The following is a 23,218-nucleotide window of genomic DNA, read 5'->3' as shown; positions in this document are numbered from 1 at the left end:
CGCACGTATGTAAATCTTCGTCAGCTTGCTGCCTGGACAGCTGAGCAGCGCTGCATGCAGGGAAGCAGCATTTGAAAAAGCACTTTTTCCCTGCTTTTTCAACCACAGTTGTGCCTCGCACGGCAGCTGAGGTTGAAAAAGCAGGAAATAAAGATCAGGTAAAAGCCCGGGCGGGCGGGTGGGCCAAAACAGCAGCAGACATAGAACCGGTTCTATGTCTGCTGCTCTTCAGAGCTACCAGTTCTATAGAGCCAGGCAGAACCAGTAGCATCCCACCCCTGCTTTTAGGGCTTGGTAATATTTGGACATTCTTATTTTGACAACACCTAGAATAAAATGTTTCTGTCTGCTTTCAGGGAACTGCGTCGCATGGTTATTAATGTAGTTTTATCTACAGATATGTCACATCATTTCCAGCAGTTGAAAATCATAAAACATATTTCCCAGTGTCTCCAGCTAGCTGACAGGTTAGTTGTATTGAAAAGAGAAGCTGTCCTCACTCTGAATAGGGAGCAGGAGGGGGACATGGAGCGTGGCTAAGAGTTCTAAAGATTTTCTGGCTAAAAAAAAAAGTGGTTCTTTTTTTGTCTGATGATCAGAATCTTAATTTGACAGGACACACAAGGATAAAATCATGTCTTTTCTGGTACACATAGCTGATATCAGCCATCCAGCAAAGCCTTGGGAACTGCACCATCAATGGTCAGAAGCATTACTGGAAGAATTCTTTGAACAGGTGCAGAATTTAAAAGTCTAAGCATATATTATAAGTCTGTGCAACAATTCAGATTCAAAGGCAAAAGGCTGTTTCAGAGCATACAGAATGCAAATTTAGTACCTGTCTGCAGCTTCTTATATGTCTTTAAGGACTTTTTGGTCTCTTCCTCATCCCTGCCTTCCTTCAGCACTCCCCAACTTTGCAATGGAGCATATGGAAAAAAGGCAGGGGAGGGGGATAGTTCAGCATATTTACAGTGTCAATTGTACTGATGGAAAGAAATTTCAGGCTAAAATCTTCTGATACCTTGTGTGGCTCTAGGTATTTTTGCTAAAATGTATGTTTCTTTCTTCCTGTTTTAGAAAGCGCATTTTCAAAATACTGTTTTTAACTGTTTTCATAGTGTAGCATCTTTAAAGCATCACCTGTTCAGAATAGCTCATGCTTGTGTGAATTCCTTCCTCCAATGCTAGGGAGACAAAGAGGCTGAAATGGGACTTCCAATTTCTCCGCTCTGTGATCGCAAGACAACCAATATTGCAGAATCCCAAATAGGTGAAGCTCATTTAAAAGGAGGGAGGCAATCTTTGTTTTCCCCCACTCTTTTTACTTCTGACATTGTTGATTCTTCTTCCTAACTATCCTCCAAACAATGATTGTTCTTTATGTAAAGCTTCTTTTTTTTTTAAGCTTCCCTTGGCAGTAACAACTAGTATACAGAGAGGGGTCTTGGTAACAAGTCAGATTGCAATTATGATTTAATTAAATTACAATGTCATATTTTCCTCTTTTAGTGCAGATTTTTCCCTCATCAGTCACATTGGGGGTAATTCTTTTAAGTGTAGCAAAACAACTATCAGAACAAAGAATGATTCCCTTTTCCTTAGGTAATGCAATGCATACATCACATGAAGCAACGGTTTCGATAAAGGACAGTATTTGTAGCTCAGGGCTGAAATGAGGGGTCTTTGGTGCTCCCTGAGCTTGGCTCTTTTTTTGAAGACGTATCATTACCCAAACTAGGTAACATGATGCTGTTACCTAGTATGAGTAATGAAACATCTGCAAGGAAACAACCAAGCCCACAGAGCACCAGAGAGCTACACTGATGTTTTGTTGAATCACACTGATATAGTTTACATATAACATTAAGCTGGAAAATTGTTTCCAGCTTAATGTTATATGTAAACTAAACATGCCTTTCGGTGGAAAGAAATTCTGCTTCCATCTGCTTTTTTGGAAAGAGATCAAAGAATTAAAAGTAATGCTTCTGCACACAATATGTATAACCAAGCAATGTTTTGCTGCAGAAAACCCCACCAGGTTAGCAAGTGGGACATTGTGAGTTCAAGTCCTGCCTTAGCCATGTAAGCCACCTGCGTGACTTTAGGCCAGTTACTCCTCTCAGCTCAAACCACCTCACAGGTTTGTTGTTGTGGGGAAAATAGGAGGCGGAAGATCTATTGGATATATTCACTGCCTTGGGTTATTTGTAAAATAATAAAGGCAGGATACAAATAAAGAACCCTGTAATAATGCTATGCATTTCATAAATTAATGACCTGCTCTTTGTCATGAACAGCCTTCCCAAACATGGTCTCCTCCAGATGTGTTAGACTACAACTGCCCTAAATTCTAGCCTGCAAAGCTGATTTGGTAAGGGTATGTGGGAATAACCTTGGGAAACAGGGCAAAGTGACACAACCAAATAAAAGCCCACAGCAATACTGTGGGTGGAGTCACAGGCTCAGAAGAGATTCTAGTTTTGGCTCTGTAAAAGGAATGGGGGAAGAGAAGTACTGCTGGATTTGCAAGATTCTGTTAGTGTAACCTTACAATAGTGTATAATTAAGTGCTTGGTTGTGCTTCCTGTCTGGTCTACCTTATAAGGCTAACAGTTTTGGAGTGTAGAACTAATAATTTTGGGGCAGCTTTGTCTAAGGAGCTACTAAGTGACAGTTAAAGAGAGCATTTTATCAGACTTTTGGCCATTGATACCCTCAGCTGAACTTGAGTAAAGCTTATTTGTTCAGTTTTAAACCAGTAATTGTGTTTTGACGTTTTTCTTTCTTTGTTCTTTTAGGTTTTATTGATGTTATAGTAAAACCAGCATTTGGTCTTCTATTTGAAACTGTGGACAAATCATCTACTCCTGTTACATCTGAAACTGCTAATTCTCCATTTGAAAAACTTAGGTGTGAACATCCTTGTTTATTTCGGTTATCTTTGACTCCAAAATTCTGTTTCAGCTCTCCTTTAAGAAATTTCTTGAAATAACTTTACCAAGCTAGAAATTATAGAAATTATAATGTCATGTTCTAAACACTTCATAGGTAAGGCAAACAGCAACTCTTCTTTCCATTCATTGTTTCCAGCCCTGGGAACATGCACATACATTTTCTTTCTACTCTTCCAAATATTCTTTTCCAGTTAATTTTAATATATTTGTGAGTCTCTAGAAAATTTGGCAGAGGAAGAAAAGAGACTGAAGAAATGCACAGAAGGTTTGGGGCAGTTTCACAACTGGGGAAGTTAAAAGTTTTAACTCCATCAGTTAGCAACTCTTGCAACAATGGTGACACACTGTAAGGCATATTTTATAGGTAGCCTTCAAGTGATGACCACAACTGAGCCCAAAATTTATGTTGAAACATTTGTTCAGTGGGTTTGCCCCATTTTACGACTTTTCTTGCCACAGTTGTTAAGTGAGCCATTGCATTTGTTAACAACACATTTGTTAAGTGACTCTGGATTCCCCATTGACTTTGCTTGTCAGGTCTCAAAAGCTGATCACATGACTCTAGGACACTGCAACCATCATAAATATGAACCACTTGCCAAGCACCTGAATTTTGATCATTTGACCCTGGGGATGCTGCAATGGTCATAAGCGTGGAAAACAGTCGTAAGACACTTTTTTCAGGGCCATTGTAAATTTGAACGGTCACTAAATGAACTGTTGTAAGTCAAGGACTCTCTGCAGTATTCTGTGCCAGCCTTTCTCAATGGCATTAAGGGAAGAAGTTGTTATTGATGTGGGTGGAGGTGATAGTTTTGCTTTTCCACTTAGGTTTGGGAAGAAACTAAATAAGAATTTACTTTCACAGGTATATCTATCTTCTGAATTCTTTTTTTGCAAGTCATGCAAAAGTGGCTTCCACATTAAGTTTACATTATAAGATAATAGTAGTATCTCATAGTACTGTTTTGTTTGCTGAGTCATGGCAGTAATTAGTTGAATCTCATAATACCTCTATAACATACTGTATGCATAAAACATATATTATCTATGTCATTGAATTGAGAAATAACAACAGGTTAGTGCAGAGGTGGTATTCAGCAGGTTCTAACCAGTTCTAGAGAAACGGTAGCGGAAATTTTGAGTAGTTTGGAGAACTGCCAAATACCACCTCTGACTGGAGATTTTACAGTATCCTGCCACGCCCACCAAGCCACACACCCCAGAACTGGTAGTAAAAAAAATTGAATCCCACCACTGGGTTAGTGCCTGTTCTTTGAAGCCTGGTGAGCAGATATAAGATTATGTAGTATCCCCTGATCTTTGTGTCATGTATTCTGTCTCATTTATTCCAGCACTTATTCTCTCCAGTTTCCACAAATTAAGTGCAACAGTCTGAAGAACTGTCCCCACATTTGCTCCCACATGTATACAGTCATGTTCAGACTTTCTCGTGGAGAGTGGGGTGGAATGTTAATCAAAGGTTGGAGCAGAGGACTACAGTACAGACACATCCAATTCTTTTCATATAATTTGCACATCTGAATAGGATTCATTTCATAACCAGATCTCTAGGTCATATTATTTTTCAGTTCATTGCTTTTCCTATAATTATTTCAGTGCTTGCTCCATATTTAAGATGTGATGCTTGCTTTGTTTTGGGAGTTTTACAGCTTTATCTTTTTTTTCTTTTTCAAGATGAATATTTATTTATTTATTAGATTTGTATTGCTGCCTATTTACCATGGCGACTCAAGGCAGCTTACAACATTCTGCTTTAGGAGCTGTACAATTTGAATAATATAAATCTCCCAAAGAAATTGCTTATCTGAAAAGCAGAATTTATGATAACAAGTCCATGTTGCCGTAAATATTTATTAAATGATTTATACAGAAATATAAACAACACTATGTAAACTGAAATTAGTTCTTTTTAATGCTTTTCAAACAAACATATTCTTTTTGGGAGGTATAGAAGAACTGGTAAACTTGAGACAATTATCTGTCCGAAATCTCCATGTTGCATCTTATAGAGATGTAATAAAATACCTTAATTTCTTGATTCAGAAACTCCAATTACAGAACCTAAATATTACTTTCTACTAATCAACTCAAAATGGAATTAAATAAAAAATTCACATATTGCTAATATGGGATTGTCTTTGCTATGATTAAGTTATTTCTTTTAACTTTTACTTTGCCCATGCTATTACAGTATGGATCAGGACTTAAGGTCAACATTTTAATAATCTTTTGATTGGCCACTTTTACTTCCCGAGTGACTGTTTCTGTACTGGGTGGTGTCATGCCCTTGTTGGAGTCTGATTCTGAAGGGGAGATTGAGCAGCTGACAGGGAATGGGAGTGTGGTTCCTGTTAAGTTCTGAGCATATTTCACAAGAAGAGTTCTCCACTCTTCTACTCGTTGTAGAATACCTTATGCCACCAGACTTGAAATTCTAGAACTAGAAAACCTTGAATTACGCCGTCTTCGGTCTGACTTAAGCATGGTATATAAAATCATACATTGCAATGTCCTACCTGTCAATGAATACTTCAGCTTCAACCATAACAACACAAGAGCACACAATAGATACAAACTCAAAGTAAACCGCACCAAACTTGATTGCAGGAAATACGACTTCAGCAATAGAGTGGTCAATGTCTGGAATACTCTACCCGACTCTGTAGTCTCTTCCCCAAACCCCAAAAACTTTAACCTTAGACTGTCTACTATTGACCTCACCCCTTTCCTAAGAGGTCTGTAGGGGCGTGCATAAGCGCACCAACGTGCCTACCGTCCCTGTCCTATTGTTTCTCTTATTCTTTTATTTTTCTTATATGTACCCATTTAATGTATTCACAACTATGTATACACTTATACTTATTATCTTGTAAACAATTGGCAAATCAAATAAATAAATAAATAAATAAATAAAAGGAACGGAGACGAGGCAGAGAACTAGTGAACTTCAACTCTTTATTAACGATTAAGAACAGAGCAAAACCCTGGGCAGCAGCAGCTCTTTTATAGAGCTGGCTGCTGACCGTTAACCAATGATTTGCGTTCAAGCGCTTAAATTGTACCCAATGAGAGATGTTCAGCTAATAGCCAATCAGGCTGCTCCGTAAGACCAATCCCAGCTCGCTATCCATGGGCCAATCAAAGGTGCAGGATTACGAGCCTGCTTTCTCGTAAGGTTGACAAGTTTTTATTAAATAGTTTTTATTAGTTCATAACACCCCTCCCCCATAGGTTCCGTTTGAGGGTGCGGTAACATACTGCGTAGATATGCAGGTCGTTTTACCTGCCTGTTTGATTTTCGCTGCTCCACCGGTTTTTGTCTGCAGTCCGATTCCGGTGGAGCGCTTTCAAGGTTTTCTGGTACGGCTAGTTCCGTTTCTGTGCGGGAGGACTCGGCGCGGCTATCGTTGTTATCCCAATCTCCTAGGCTTACTTCCGGGTCCCGTGGGCTTGCCTCCCTCGTGCTATTTCCCGCGGTGATGCCACCCGCTTCCTGATTCTTCTTCAGATTGCGCATTTCTTTGGTTGGGTTGCTGGGTCCCCTTGATTACGTCGTCATCTATTTCATTTTCGGCCTCCTCGATATCCCCTCCCCTCAGTTTGCGAATTAGGGAGTCGCGGGAGGTGGGTGGCAATCTGGATCAAGCTGATCTATATGGCGTTTCCATGCTCTCCCGTCATTAGTCTGTAGGCGGTAGGATCTGGGGCTGGTGGGTTGGGTAATGGTTGCAGGGACCCATAATGGGTCGCCAGAATTTTTTTAGCAAACACCAAGTCGCCTACCTTGAATTCGCGGCACTTCCCGCTAGATCCGAAAGGTTTTTCTGGTGAATAAGAAGGATGGAGACGGTCGAGGTGGGAGCGAAGTCTCCGCCCATTAGCAGTTCGGCAGGCATCTTATTCGTGATGCTGTGTGGGGTGATGTGTTGAAGCAGGAGTATTCGGTTGAGCTTGTCGTCGATGTCCCCATAGTCCATTTTATGTAGGGTTTTTTGACTTAATTGTACCATTCGCTCCACCCTTCCGTTGGCCGCAGGGTGCGCTGGCAAGGTTAGCGCATGGCGGATGCCCGGTCCGCTAGGTACTGTTCAAATGCCAGGGCAGTGAACTGGGGCCCGTTATCAGAAACTAAAACGTCTGGTAACCCATGCATTGAATAATTGATTCAGTTTGTTAATGACTGACTCCGTTGTGGTTGTCTTCATCTTCTGGATTTCTAGCCAGTTTGAATAGGGTCAACTGTTAATAAAAACGCAGTGTCCTTTGGTGGGTCCCGCAAAATCAACGTGGATGCGGGACCACGGACCCTGAGGGGTTTCCCAGTCGGTTGGCGCCGCTTTAGGTGGGCGTTGCTAACGTCTTGGCACTTCCGACACATGGTTACCCAGGCTGCGATCTGCTTATCGATGCCCGGCCACCACGCCGTAGCTTCATGCGAGTGCCTTTGGCGCACGATGCCCGGATGTCCATCGCAATACTTTTAGAACAGTCTGTTGTAGCCTTCTGGGACGACGACTCTATCCCCCAGAGAACGCAGGCCTTTCTGGGATAAAAGTTCTGTCTGCCGATTCTTGAATGGCGCAAAATCGTCGTGGAGTTGGTCGGCTGGCCATCCTCGTTCGACCCAGCTGAGAACTCGTGCCAGGACAGGATCCCGTTTTGTCTCGATGGCGATGTTCTCGCTGTTAGTGGCGGTGAGTGCAGCGTTTCGATTTGGAGTGTCGTGAGGGTTGGAGCTGGGTCGTGACGGTTTCGGAAGTGGGGAACGGCAAAGCGTCAGCGTGGGAATGGCTTTCCCCGGGCGATGTTGCAACAGATAATTGTAGGCAACTAGGAACTCAGACCAACGAGTCATTCTTGGCGATAATATATAGGGATTGGCTTGTCTCCCGCTATAATACCAAGCAATGGTTTGTGATCCGTGATTATCGTAAATGCTCGTCCATACGCGTATTCGTGAAAGCGCTTCACAGCAGATACAACAGCAAGGGCCTCTTTAACGAGTTGGCTATAGTTCCTTTCAGCCCTTGATAATGTTCGTGAGAAAACGCAATAGGTGCTTCATTTCCGTTTGGTAGTACATGGCTTAAGATTGCTCCCACTCCAAACGGTGAAGCGTCGCATGTAATAGTTAAGGGTAAAGTCTCGTTGTACTGCATCAATACAGTGTCGGGGTTAGTAAGTCTTTCACTTGTTGGAAGGTGCGTTCCTCTCGTGTCCCCAGACCCAGGTTGCTCTTTTATCGAGAAGTCTGTGTAGGGGCTCAGCTACGGTCGCCTTCTGGGGCAAGAAGATGTTGTAAGTTAATGAGCCCCAGGAAGGCTTGGAGGTCTGTTCTATTTTTAGGTGTTGGGGCGTTTTTAATTGCTTTTAGCTTGTTATCAGTGGGATGGATTCTTGACTATCGAGAAGGTATCCAAGGAACTCCACCCTCTCAGTACACAGTTGACATTTATTTTTTTAACCTTCAGGCTGGCGTCTTTAAATTTCCGTAGAACCATTCTGAGACGCTTTTCTAAGATATCTCTATTAGGGGCAGATTAAAACATCATCAAAATATGGCACGACCCCTTTTATGCCTTGTAAAAGTCTCTCCATCAAACTTTGAAAAATTCCCGGAGCTACGCTCACTCCGAATTGTAGTCTATTGCACTTAAAAGCGCCTCTATGCGTAACGATAGTTTGTGCTTCCGCAGTTTCCGCATCTACGGGCAACTGTTGGTACACTTGCTAAATCCAATTTAGCGAATATCATCCCACCACCCAGGAGTGGAGAAGGTGTTGAACCACCGGCACCGGGTAAGCACTCTGCTGAAGTGCGTGGTTCAAGGTGGCCCGATAATCCCCACAAATTCTTAACGATCCATCTGGTTTAATGGGTGTTACAATTGGGTTTCCCAACGGGTGTGGTCGGTTGGTTCTAAAACACCCTGGGCTATTAATTTATCGAGCTGCTCGTCAATCTTTGGTTTTAATGCAAAAGGCACCCGACGAGGCTTAAGGCGGATGGGAGCTACTTCAGGATTAAGGTTAAACGATATTGGGGTCCCTTGTACTTGCCTAGCTCTTCTGAAAAAACATCCTGGAATTCTTGGACGAGAGACTCCTCCCAGTCGCTGCTCTCGGCTCGGTGGACGCCGGCTACCTCGATCCCGAGCGGGCGAACCATTGTAGGCCTAATAAGCTAGGCCGGTCACGGTCGCTTGACGGTCAGCGGTAGTGATGCGGTATGATTTTGAAGGAGACTTGGACTTGGCTGGAACCGATGGCCGGGATTCTGTTGCCCTGGTAATCCTTGAGTATGATCCTTTGGGGGCTGAGGTCCTGACGACGGATGGCTGGGATTAGTTGTTTGAGGGTCTTCCAGGAAACCATCGAGAGACGACCCCAGTCGACTTCCATCACGCAAGGTTGATTCTCAATGGCGACCCTCACTCGGATCTTTCTTGCATCTAAGGATGAAGCGTGGCCGATGGTAATGGTTTGGTGTGCCTCTTCTCGTCTCGTTGAAGTGGCAGGTGCTTTATTTCTGTAGGAGTGGTTGTTCCATTGGTGGTTCTGGTGGTTTCGATTCGCAGGAGGATATCCTGTAGACTGGCTGCAGTTATTCTCCCTGCGCTTTGGGCTGGACCTCGCTTGTTTCTACAGACCTTTGCAATGCGGCCTCTTTTTCCACAGGAACGGCAGAGCGCGTCGAGGAATTTGCAATCGGATCGTGAGTGGTTTGCCCCACAACCCGCGCATTGTCGTGGGAATCGTTGGTTTTGTTGGTCTCGCTCGGACCGAGTCGGCTGACCTCTTCCTCATCACTTTCTGATGGGGATTCCAGGTCCTCATGGTGCGCCGTTGTTGAGTGCCTCTCGGGCGAGGCGAGGTATCATTCGCTAGTTGACGGAGCGGTGCGTTGGTGCAGCGCATTCGGCGGCCAACTTCCTGGTTGCTTCTCAGGCATGATATTCCCCTCTGAAAAAAAAAAATCGGGGCCAGCTAAAAGAGACCCCCACCGCGCCAAGAAATCACTGCCCAGCTCCCTTTTCCTGCTGCTCAGCGGCCTCCGCTCGCACCGCCCGCCGCTCGCACCGCCCGCCCGGGCTCCACTCGCACTGCCTGCCGCCCGCCTGGCTCCGCCGCACCGCCTGCCGCCCGCCCGGGCTCCGCCGCACCGCGCCCGCCCGCCCGCCCGCCGGGCTCCGCTCGCGGTGATTCCCAAAAAATCGGAATTCGATTTTAATCGGAAGAATATCATGTCTGCTTCTGCTGCGGTAGCATCTGCGATGGCATCGGCAAGATCGATGTCCCCTTTGGCCATGATCTTGCTCTGCACCGTGTGGTCATCTAATCCCAGAACTATGTGGTCTCGCAAGGCTTCTTCGAGGTTTGAAAACCCAGAGGCCACCCGAGTTCGGAGGTCAGCGATGAAGTCTGCAAGACTTTCGCTTTCCGTTGGTCCCTCTGGTAAAACTCGTGCCTACGGACAAGTGTTGGCACTGCGGGTGCATAGTGGGCCTGTAGAAGGGGCGCGAGGGTGTCCCAATCCATCGCTTTTCACCTCAGCCGGTTTTGCAAGTGATTTTGCCATCTTAAATACGGCAGGCCCGCAATGGGTCAAGAATATTGCTCGCTTCTTGCCGGTCGTAGCGTCCTTTAAGTTATTGGTCTCCAGAAACATCTGGAACCGATCCATATACGAGTCCCAGTCTTCGTTTGCCGGGTCAATGGAGCGGGCGGTATAGCACCGCTGGCCATATTGCCGTTGTTGGTGCGCCTTCAGCCACGTGCTCTGTTTGGCGCTCTGTAGTGTTCAGTCAGCTCTGTTGTCTCCGCATCCCATCCTCGTCGCCAGTGTTAAGTTCTGAGCATGGGCGCAAGGAACGGAGACGAGGCAGAGAACTAGTGAACTTCAACTCTATATTAACGATTAAGAACAGAGCAAAACCCTGGGCAGCAGCAGCTCTTTTATAGAGCTGGCTGCTGACCGTTAACCAATGATTTGCGTTCAAACGTTTAAATTGTACCCAATGAGAGATGTTCAGCTAATAGCCAATCAGGCTGCTCCGCAAGGACTAATCCCAGCTCGCTATCCATGGGCCAATCAAAGGTGCAGGATTACGAGCCTGCTTTTCTCGTAAGGTTGACAAGTTTTTATTAAATAGTTTTTATTAGTTCATAACGGTTCCGGTGGCTGTGGAGAAGGGAGCAATGTGGCTTACGGGAGAGGAAAAGGCCTGATCCCTTTCATTAGTTGCAGCTGGGAGAACAGGATATAAGAAGGGAGTTTGCACACAGCACCTTGCGTGCATTCTTTCTGGAGGCTTATCTGGGTTTTGGTGTCCTCCCAACTGTGGGTGCTTTGTTATCTTTTGGAAGCCTGCAATTTATTATCCTGACCTGTCATGTTAATTACTTCAGTGAGGTTTGTGTTTGGTTTTTTTTATTTCTACTTTATCTGTACTTTGGGTTCGGACTGCATTTCTTCCCTTTGTAGACTGTTTTTGGAAGAGTTTGATCTCCAGTCGAGGACATTGGGGGCCAAGTTGGAGGTATTAAAGGGACTTTACCTATTTTTGTGACTTTGTTATTTTTGTGCCACGCCCTGGGTTATCACAGGTGGAATGGAATACTGAACTTCAGAAGACAGTATCTAAAGCAAAATAGTACCCACACGCAGGAGAAACATACAGTCAGCAACTCATCTCAACCTCCAGAAATGCCCCATATTGGAGAACCTCAAAGCAGCCTAAGTGGGAGTGCGCATGCTCAGCATTGTAGCATATTGCTTGATTGTAAAAGAGTAAGTGATAGCTATAAGAGGAAATGGAATGGAATAGTTATAAACATACGCATGAAAAAGATCCATCCAAGTAAAACGATAACGAAATTAAACTTAGGGTGAAGAACAGGGACTCCTGATTTTTGTGGTTTTCATCTCCCATAAAAGTTGTTTATTAAGTGCATAGCATACAGTCAATGAACTACAGTACTAAGTGTTATTACAAGGTCTTCCTTAAGTGTATTATTTATTGGATTTTTATCCCACCTTTATTACTTTATAAATAACTCAAGGCAGCAAATATGCATAATACTTCCTTCTCCTGTTGGACTGAGAAAGTGATTCACTGTAATCATTTCTAATTGTAGAACTATCCTGTTTATTACAGGTAGTCCTTAACTTACAACCATTCATTTGGTGGACTGTTCAAAGTTACAATGAAAAAAGTGGCTTATGACCAGTGGTGGGATTCAAATTTTTTTACTACCGGTTCTGTGGGCGTGGCAGGGAAAGGATACTGTAAAATCGCCATTCCCTCCCCACTGCAAAATCCCATTCCCTCCCCACCCCACTAACCTGCTTTCCAGCTCGGTTCTCCTGTCCAGGGCAACAAAAGAAAACCCACCCGATCAACTAGGACTCGGGAGGCAGAAAATAGATAGGGGTGGGGCCAGTCAGAGAGGGTATTTGCCAGTTCTCCGAACTACTCAAAATTTCCACTACCGGTTATCCAGAACTGGTCAGAACCTGCTGAATACCACCTCTGATTCTGACCATTTTCTACACTGTTGCAGCACCCTGTAGTCATATGCTCAAAATCCGGACACTTGGCAATGGGCTTGTATTTATGATGGCTGCAGTAAGGTCATATGATCACCTTTTGTGACCTGACAAATAAAGCCAGTGGGGAAGCCAGATTTATTTAACAACCGTTTTACTAACTTAACTGCAGTGACTCCCTTAACAACTATGGCAAGAAAGGTCATACAATCTGACAAAATTCACTTAACAACTGTCTTCCTTGGCAATGGAAATTTTGGGATCAATTGTGGTTGTTAAGTCAAGAAATACTTGTATTAATCACAAACCTACTGTCTCCTCTGTTAATTTGCTGTTTCAGGTTCACTTTAAAATGTAATTTGCATTTAAATACAGTCCACATTAATCCAATGACAAAATAGAATTATATGATTAAAACAATCATGTTAACAATTCCTTCCTTCTTGCCTGCCTGCCTGCTTGCTTGTGTGACAGCCTTCCTTGCAAAGAACAACCCATGGAGAATAATGAAGTAAATCCCAGTGGAAACTGTGTCCCTAAAGATTATGTGATTTGCTCAGAAAAACAGAAATTAAGCCTATTAAACTTGAGGGACCAAATTCTGCAGAATATTGAAGCAAATAGAAACAAATGGAAGGATAGTAAAGAAGCTGTTAACAAAGGTACGGATAGTATATACTGACATACTTGGGTTTGATCTTAATGCAGATATTCATAGAAACAAAATTATATATGTGTGTGTGTGTGTGTGTGTGTATTTATATATATATGTATGTGTATCTATCTATATCTACCTACCTACTTACCTACCTACCTATCTGAGAGATAATTTGAGATGGAGTACCAATAAAAATTTCTATACTTTCTATACTGTGGTTTATAAAATCAGTATAAAATCTATACTGTTTACAAAACAACCTCCCCTGAAAATTCATGACTCTACAGAAATGGACACTTTCTTCTCCTTCCTTCTTTCCTGAGTGCAGAGTTCCTCCTTCATTTTCTTAATAATTTGGGGGACTAATATGTTGTCCAATAGCTGCAAAGGTCAGACAGTAAATATTGTGGGTAGAGCTGTAATGATCAGATTCTCAAAGCAGAAATCAGTTTTTAAAGGTATTTTTGACTTGTACCAATCAATTCAAAACAGAAAACCAAGCAAAAACAAATTTATTTTCTTTACTGCTGAGCCATAAACTTCCTGAGAGTAGCTGGAAACTAAATAAACATGATACAATATTGGAATAAAAATAAACAGCATGCAGGGGTGATAGAGGGATCTTTGATGGGATGAGCGGGCTTTCAGATGACAAAAGAGCTTTGTGCTGTTGTACTAAAAGTCCCATTCTTGTGACATATGAAAGAAGCAAAACTTGCATTGCAACAGTTTGATTCAGTTTGATTGGACAGCCATTTGTTTAGAATGGCATAGGGACTCCTGCTTGAGCAAGGGGTTGGACTAGAAGACCTCCAAGGTCCCTTCCAACTCTGTTAGTCAGTTCTGTTCTGAATCTGCATATGCTATTTGGTTGAAATCATTGGATCTCTTGAGAATGCAAATAAATATATCAATAAAATGTGAGAATTAAACAAGGAAATTTTTATATGAGTGTCAGTCTAAACTCATGAGATATAAACATAAGCGTTTTTTTTTAAAAAAAATATGACTAAAATAAACATAGGTAACCATTTAAATACCCCAAATTATTCTACCTACAAAGAATTGATTATGGAGAGAGAGAGAAAGAAAGTGGTCGTAGTTCTAGTTGGTGCCTAGGACATAAAAGAAGATGAATGTTCAAATTTAATTTATATTCAGGTGGAAAAATTGCTATGGAAGTCTAAAATATGTAGCTCCAAAATAAGGGTTCTGATTTAAAAAAAAAAATCAAACTGACAGGGAAAATAAAAAGAGCAAATTCTTCGTATACCTTTGAGATTACTCAAGCCATTATATTAAAAATTCCCCTGGAATATATCACGTTATCAGGAAAAACGCCACTAAACCCAAGAAGTAAAAAAAAAATGGTTAATAAGCATTGTCAAGCAAGATTCTAGAAGGAAAGAAAGGCTTCATCCGCAAATGGGTCTTTTCCAAAATAGAACAAAAAATAAAGCAAGCTTCCATAAAAGAGATGCAGGCAAGGAAAAAGAGCCACTCAATAGTAGCCTGTTTCCAGGATCAAAATGCTGAAAGAATTCTTGGTGTCGGCTTTTTCACTGCAGAAATTGTAGGGCAATCCTTTGCCTGACATTAAATTTTCCAGAACGGAGACTAGGGAGTTTAACCAATTAGTATAAAAAAAGTATTTTGAAAAGTATAAAGAAGTAGTATTATTGTGACAAACTGAACAGTCTTTAATTGGAGCTCCTGATTTAAAAAAGGTTGTCCATCCTTATGTCTATACTTGCAGCTTATTTCTCCTTTGTAAGTGGGAGCTCTGTGCTATTTCTTAGCTTTCTGCATATGCAAAAATACACTAAAATGAGAAAAATGTACAACCGAGATAGGAAAATTGTAAGAACAAATTCAATGAAAAAGAAAAAGCATTCTAGGAAAATTCACAAGTGCTGCATAATAGATTATTTAAAAGTCTTTCTTCCTATAAGCTTAGAGGTTTTTTTTTTTTTTAAAAAAAAAAAACTTTTTAACACTGTTTGAACATTCACTTTTCAGGAGAACCACTAGATAAGGAAAGCAATAGGGCTAAAAAACAAGTCACAATTAAATCTAAAGGACAGAAAGGAAAATCTCAGAAAACAACGAAGGAAACACCCCCACTTTCTAGCCCAAAGGATTACTGTACTGCAGCACAAAATCCCTCAACTTGCCGCTGTCAACTTTGTATCAGCAAAGCATTTGAACCAATGGAGGTCAGCTTCATAGTTTACAATGCAAACTCATCAGAATTGTCACAACCACAGCAGGATACTGAAGTCATGGATGTCACGGAATCATATGGTATGAAAAGCTCTCTTCTATCTCAATTGTTGCCTTTGTAGAGTCATTCTTTTTGTCATGCAAAATGCAGTTCATTATGAATTCAGGTAAGGAGGGAAAAACCTTTTTTATTCATATACATAGGTTTTTTTTACCCATTGTTCTAGAAAACTATAGATAAAATAGATTTAAAAGGTAAAGGTTCCCCTCGCACATACGTGCTAGTTGTTTCTGGCTCTAGCAGCCGAAGAGCCAGTGCTGTCTGAAGACATCTCCGTGGTCATGTGGCCGGCATGATTAAACGCCGAAGGCACATGGAACACTGTTACCTTCCCACCAAAGTGGTCCCTATTTTTCCACTTGCATTTTTACATGCTTTCGAACTGCTAGGTTGGCAGAAGCTGGGACAAGTAACGGGAGGTCACTCCGTTACGCAGCGCTAGGAATTCGAACCGCCAAACTGCCAACCTTTCTGATCGACAAACAGCCACTGAGCCACCGCGTCCCTTACACACCAGCAAATCTATATGATGCAAATGAAAATACATAATACTGTAACAAATCCAGAATTCTACTTTTGCAATATTTAAAAAATATATGTAAAGATATACCTGCAAAATTCAAGCAAACTCCAAGTGGTTGTGTCTTCCAAGCATTAGAAATCCAATAGAAATTTCTGTTAACAGGGTATGAGATGTTTCTTCTCTGTAGATGCCTATTGCTTCATGATGAGTCCAATTGAAACTTCCACTTCACCAAATTCTCTTTGCATCTTTTCCCTGCTGTCAGAGCCATTCCAAACATGAGTTACCACATTTGACAAATCCTACCTTGCTCTATCAAATTAAATATTTTTATTAATAATTAGGCAATTTTCTGTTGCTGAATGCTCAGCTGTAAATTTGAGTTGATGCGGACTTTGTCTATCATCTGTAACTTCCTTCAGATAATTAATCTTTCTAAACCAGAGGTCTCCAAACTTGGCAACTTTAAGACTTGTGGACTTCAACTCCCAGAATTCTCCAGTCAGCTAAATTTCTTAAAGTTGCTAAGTTTGGGGACCCCTGTTCTAAACATTCCATCACTGAATGCCAGATATATTATATTTTCACATCTTGATTACATCAGCTAATTCAGATTATGAATTCAGCTAATGTTTAGTTAATGGGGATCACTATAAGAAAATGAAGTGGCTTATTCTAACTTTCTAAATTCTAACAAAATGTACGTTTTAAGCATAAATCATCTCTGGATATACATGTATATTTTCATCTTGATCAGTATAATAATTACTATAACTTGCATCTAGCTGTCTGCATATTGCTAATCCATTAGTACCTTTTTGCTGGATTGCTTTTAAATTCTTTTGTAAAATTGTCCTAATGATACATTTTATAAATATAAGCTTACAATTTTTGATCAAAAATTGACCTTCATTTTTTTTCTAATATAAGATACAGCATTACTTTTCATACAAAATGACTTAATTGAGTATTTCTTTTTATGCATTATTTTCTAGAGGAACTAGTAGATAAAGAAAGTTCTTGGAGGAAAACTGCAAATCAGAATATAGATGAAAGCATACAAGAGATGAGAAACATGATTCCCAAAACAAAACCTCTGCATCCTGATGAAAGTGATGATGTCGTCATTGAGGAATTTGTACCAAATGATCCAGAGCCTCCCAAAACTACTAAACCACCTGATGACATTACTCCAATGGATTTCCAGCAATTACCTAACCTTGGATTTTTAAGGACAAATTTAACCAAAAGTGACCTGGAAATTTTTTCACTGTGGAATGGTAATCTGCTGCTTTGTGGATAATACCTGGGGAAATTGGGATAATCGTTTGTGAAATCTATTAGCCAGGAAAAATTACATACAGAAACCAGAAATCAGGAAATATCACAATAAATATACACATTGTGTATGAACTTTACAAAATCTTAACTAGGACAATCCAATTTCAATTGTAACAAAATGAGAAATAGTGAGAAAACCATGCAACTAATTATTTTAGAATTTGATTTCCAAATGGTAAAGCACTGAAAAAGTTACTGTAAGGCATCAGTTTTGTTACTTTTGCCTTTGAAATGGGCAAATGTGAAAATGCAAACAACTAGAACCAGAACCAATGAGCAATCATGAAAAAGGAAGCATTTCTACTGATACATCACTTTAGAGTTCCTAGACTGAGTACAGACACTAGGTAATATTTCAGAATACTAAGGTGCTATTCTTATTGCATTAAAAAGGTGGATATCTCCCCCAGTTAAGACCAGTTTTGGGGGATAGCCTATTTTGCATGGCAGTTTTAAACTGTTTGTGTCCTTGCTGTAGCCAGCTGGAAATAAAGACAAGTTTAAAAAAATTGCTGCCCAGATCCAATTTGTTTTTTACTTGGCAATCTAGTCAGGGCCTCTGTCCAGAAGGCAGTTATCATAGTCTCTGCGTCTAATTGGCAGATTTCTCTATTTACAAAAAACTGGTAAAAATTTTGGCAGTTTCTTCTGTTTAAAACATGTACTCTATTTCATAAAACAAAAAGAAAACCTAGCCTTTCATTGGTCCATCGTGAAAAAAGGAGGAGGAAGAGGGTCTTTCAGAAGGGGGCCAAAAACCCAGTCGCTTAGTGTGAAACAGGTAAAAAGGGGAGCCCTCCAGTCAAAACACCCAGGAGCCAACTGGAGCTGAGGCAATTGCCTAGGATTAAAAACTGAAGTTGGCATACATCACAAAGAACTACTTTCGATGTAGAACAAGAAAATACGGGTGGAAATTGCCTTCATGGTGAGCTGGAGGTGAGTTGAAGACAATATCAGATTAAAAGAGTTAGAAGGGATCTTATAGGTCATCTAGTCCAACCAGGAGACCCTACACCATTTCTGACAAATGGCAATCCAGTCTCTTCTTGAAAGCTTCTAGTGGTGAAGCTCCTACAACTTCCGAGGGCAAGTTGCTCCATTGGTTGATTGTTCTCACTGTCAGAAAATTTATCCTTATTTCCAGGTTGAATCACTCCTTGTTCAGTTTCCATCCATTATTCCTTGTTGGGCCTTCAGGTGCTTTGGAAAATAGCTTGACCCCCTCCTCTCTGTGGCAGCCCCTCAAATATTGGAAGACTGCTATCATGTCTCCCCTGGTCCTTCTCTTCACTAGACTAGCCATGTCTAGTTCCTGCAAAGTTCATTGTATGTTTTAGCCTCCAGTCCCCTAATCATCTTGGTTGTTTTTCTCTGCACTTTCTAGAGTCTCAACATCTTTTTTATAGTGTGGTGACCAAAACGGTGTGCCCCTTGAGAAACCATCGGAGGACCATCCTTCTGCCAGGAGAGCAGGACATGTGGATCATCTTATATATATACTTTTTTCTTGTCAATGCCATGGAAGTGACTTGCCATGTTTACATCCAGATTTATTTATTTTTGCAACCTTCAGGCCTAGCATATCACATTCCTAGAAAATCCAGTAGCAACTAGAAGCAATGCTTTTTATTTCCAAGATGAAGCAGTGTCAAAAAGGTGCTGCCATCTTCTAAAAATTCTATGACTTATTCATAAAATACTACATTTTCTACAGGGAGAATATATATTAGAAAGATGCATATAATTAGAAACTTGTTACTTCATAGAGAAGCTCTGATTAGTACACATAAACTTGAGAAAAAATGTGAAAGAATATGAAACTATGTCATGTGACCAGCTATGTATCATTTTCATAGCACTCGGGAATCATAATTTTTAAAAATCAAAATAGCATCTGCAGTGACAATCACAACACATTCTATGCACTTTTACAAATATTGCTGGCTCTCAAATGCTAATTATTTCAAGATGTTACTTTCTCTCTCTATAGAAGAAGTTATGAGACGTGCAACTGAGCAGCAGAAAAAAAAATTGACTGACACAACCGTACAAGTGGCAGCGCAATTGGTGCAAAATGAACAATGTCAAGGAAGTGGGAAAACTCCTGCTCAAAACCCTGAAACATTTATCTTACAAGTAATCTCCATTGACTCTCCTGCAACATGCCAAGATCACACGGGAGCAAACTGTAACCCCTATCAACAGGGCGTTGCCAGCACTCCCGCCCCCACCAACGCTCCTGTACCAGCATCAAACGTCTCCCAAGCAAACGAAGCGAACCCATGTGGAGCTGCAGCTGTATCTGTCACATCCCTGAGTTATGGGGTCTTTAAAATCCCCTAGTAACTTGTTCACTTGCAGAGTTGGATTGCTCTGTCTTCAAGCAGAATAGGCACTGGTATCATATACAAGACCAGTTGACCCAAATAAATAGATCTTTTGCCTGCTGGTTTTTTCAATTACAAAAATTAGTTTGAAACTAAAAAAATTTTTTTTTTAAAGTAAAATGAAAAAAAAAAAAAAAAAAAAAACAAATTTTTTTTATATTTTATATTTTTTTTTTTTTTAATTTATAGGAAAGGGTGTTATTAAATTTTTATTTTAACCCTTTAAAATTAATTTTTTTTTTTTTGTAGACCACTATTTTTTGTTCAACAAAATGCAATATTAAAAATCTTCACCAATACTTGTGAACTTTGCCATGAAGAACAAAGTCCCTTTTACAACTTAGTTTTAAGTAAATGGTGCCACAGCTCTCCTAATTTTCATATCTTGTTTTATTTATATGAAAACTTTGCTAGACATCTTAGTTTTCTTGGAGATTTAAGCAGCTTTCTGAATTTAAAATCTGACTAGAAAAATATTAGTAGGTTAGGTGCCACTGAATCACACTTGACTTCTGGCAACAGCTTTTTGTATAGTATATTACTCTTCCAAGGAGGTCCCGTATTAATTTTTCTACTTGCTCCCACTAGATGGCAGCAAAGATGTCATTTCTTGTGGCATTTGTTTTCAACTAGAAATAATCAGGGGTGTCAAACTGGCGGCTGTGGGCCAGATGCATCACATGTAGGCCACACTCTCCCCAGCTCCACAAAGGGAAAAATGTCAGGATACATCATGTGTCAGCAACATGACATGGTGAGTTTGACACCCGTGAACTACATCAACTCCTAGAATAGAGCCACCATAGCTGAGCAGCAGAAGTTCAGATGACCAGTAGATGGCAGCAAAACTATACAATAGTAGAATTCTATTTTTGCTGCCACCTAATAGCCATCTAGGCCAGATATGGTTATCATTACACAATACCTAGAAAATTCTAAAATTAAATGCAATTGTTACAAAGCAGAGGTGGTATTCAGCAGGTTCTGACCAGTTCTGGAGAATTGGTAGCAGAAATTTTGAGTAGTTCGGAGAACCGGCAAATACCACCTCTGACTGGAGATTTTACAGTATCCTTTCTCTGCCACACCCACCAACCCACAACCATAGAACTGGTAGTAAAAAAAAATTGATTCTCACCACTGATTACAAAGGCTTTCTTTTGAAGGTACCTTGCACAAATTTACAGAGATGAACAATATGCACTAACAAAAATGAGTCTGACATTGTTTTACAAAATGATCATATTTTACTTAATTTGTTTTATGACAATTCATATTATCATCCCAGATCTATCCTAGAATCATTTTGTAGATATAATAAGAAAAGAATACATCTTTATATATTTTCTAAAAGTCTACATATTTTATTACTATATTTTATTGTCTAACCATTGATAGAAAAGATCCCAAATTTTATAAAATTGTTTATCATCTTGTTCTCTAATTTCAAATGTCATTCTACTCATTTCTGCACATTCCAATATTTTCTTAATGATTTCCTCCTGTGATGATATTTTCTCGTTTTTCCAGTTTTTGGCAAATACAATCCTAGCCGCTGTTAATACATTTACAATCAGATATTTCAATTCTTTACTATATATTTCAGGTAAAATTCCCAATAAAAATATCTCTGGTTTCAAATCTATATGTTTTTTTGTCATTTTTTCCAACCACGTGTGGATTTTAGTCCAGTATTTTTTAGCATCCGCACAAGTCCACCACATATGGTAATATGAGCCAGGTGTCTGATGACATTTCCAACATTTTTCGGATTTATTCTTGAACATTCTTGCTATTCTTGTTGAGGAAAAATGCCACCTGTAAAACATCTTATACAAATTTTCTTTATATGCTGTTGACATTGCCATTTTATAATTTTGAGACCACAATTATTGCCATTTCTCTAAATCAATCCCATATTCAAAATTCTTCCCCCAAGCAATCATAGTTTCTTTAACTTGTTCTTCTAATTTCTAATAAATATCCATACAATTTTTTAATCACCTTTTAATCAGTACCTGTCAAAATCTTATCTGTCAGTCAGTTTATCATGGAAACCTTCTGTTTTAGAATCTTTATCATACCTTGAATGTATTTGCGCATATGAAAACCAATTCATCTTTATACCTTGTTCCTCTAGTTTTTGTATAGATTTAAGTTCACCTTTTTCATTCAATATTTCACCATATCTAACTGTTTGTTCCTTTTTGTATATTATAGGATAAGAAAATGCTTCAATAGTTGATAGCCAGACTGGAATTTTCAAATAACATTGTCTTTTAATCTTCTCCCAGTTTAACCACAGAGACTCCCATATATAATGTCTTCTAAAATACCCCTGTGTTTTAGTTCCTTTATACCATAGAAAAGCATGCCACCCCAACAACAGATCTTGTCCTTCTAATGTCAACAATCTAGTATTTCTTAATGTTATCCATTCCTTAACCCACATCAAATTTGTAGCTTGGTAATACAACTCCCAATTAGGCAAACCAAATCCTCCTCTTATTCTAGCATCTTGCAAAAGTTTTAACTTTATTCTCGCTTTCTTACCTTGCCATATATATTTCAACACAATTTTATTTAAATCTTCAAAGTAGTCTTTTCCAAGCCTAATTGAAATTGTTTGAAACAAATATAAAATTCTGGGTAATATATTCATCTTGATTGTTGATATTCTCCCTATTAATGACAGTTGTAAATTTTCCCATTTCGCCAAATCTAGAGCTATCTGCTGCTTAAGTTTAATATAGTTATTCTCTTTTAGTGTACTACATCTTGCTGTCAAGTATGTCCCCAAGTACTTGATCTTATTCGTGACCTGAATTTTCAATAGGTCTGCCAGTTCTTCCTTTTGTTTTGATAGCATATTCTTTGTCAAGATCTTTGTCTTATCTTTATTTATTTTCAAACCATCCACCTTTCCATATGTCTCTATCTTTTCTATCAATTTTGATGCTGTTTCTAGTGGGTCTTCTAAGATGAAAACCAGATCTATGCTTGCAACATAAATTCTTCCTTTTTAATTTTCATCCCTTTTATATTCTTTTCATCTCTAATATTTCTATTTAGCACTTCCAAAGTTAACACAAACAACAGAGGTGATAGTGGGCACCCTTGTCTTGTTCCTTTTCTTATATCGATAAGAGTCTGTCAGTTCTCCCTCTATCATTACCTTTGCCGTTTGCTTATGATATATAGCTTCTATTGCTTGAATAAATTTTCTAGCAAAGCCCATCTGTTCCAGCAGTAATAACATGAATCGCCAATTCACATTATCAAAGGTATCAAGTATAGTCAAATGATTGATTAATAATGATATTAATGTATTTAATATTTGATTGAAAATATGAGATTATATACAATGTAATTATAATTGAAGACTATGAAATGGAAGCACAAAACAATTTGTAAACCAACCGGCACACTGTACGTACATATATGGAAGATGACTTGATGTTTTCATGTTTTGTTTGTTTATGTTTGTTTTA

The 23,218-nt window shown here is 39.9% G+C and overlaps 1 protein-coding gene across 1 annotated transcript in view; it reads left to right on the top strand.

Annotated features, from left to right (window-relative positions):
- Positions 1-19,683, top strand: part of LOC113422635 (dual specificity calcium/calmodulin-dependent 3',5'-cyclic nucleotide phosphodiesterase 1A-like) — a 36,029-nt gene extending 16,346 nt beyond the window's left edge. The window contains exons 8-15 of the mRNA XM_087953153.1: positions 357-467; positions 616-736; positions 1,192-1,273; positions 2,802-2,913; positions 13,006-13,193; positions 15,209-15,493; positions 16,992-17,276; positions 19,331-19,683. Of these exons, the coding sequence (XP_087809279.1) occupies positions 357-467; positions 616-736; positions 1,192-1,273; positions 2,802-2,913; positions 13,006-13,193; positions 15,209-15,493; positions 16,992-17,276; positions 19,331-19,683 (1,537 nt within the window). The remainder of the gene's footprint in view (positions 1-356; positions 468-615; positions 737-1,191; positions 1,274-2,801; positions 2,914-13,005; positions 13,194-15,208; positions 15,494-16,991; positions 17,277-19,330) is intronic.
- The last annotated feature ends 3,535 nt before the right edge of the window (positions 19,684-23,218 follow it).

The sequence above is a fragment of the Notechis scutatus genome, chromosome 1, assembly GCF_049901735.1.
Source record: "Notechis scutatus isolate UNSWTSFEM ecotype Mainland chromosome 1, rNotScu1.2, whole genome shotgun sequence".
Classification (NCBI taxonomy): domain Eukaryota; kingdom Metazoa; phylum Chordata; class Lepidosauria; order Squamata; family Elapidae; genus Notechis; species Notechis scutatus.
Note: the sequence above shows the minus strand (reverse complement) of the source record. Positions and strands in the feature narration are given on the sequence as shown.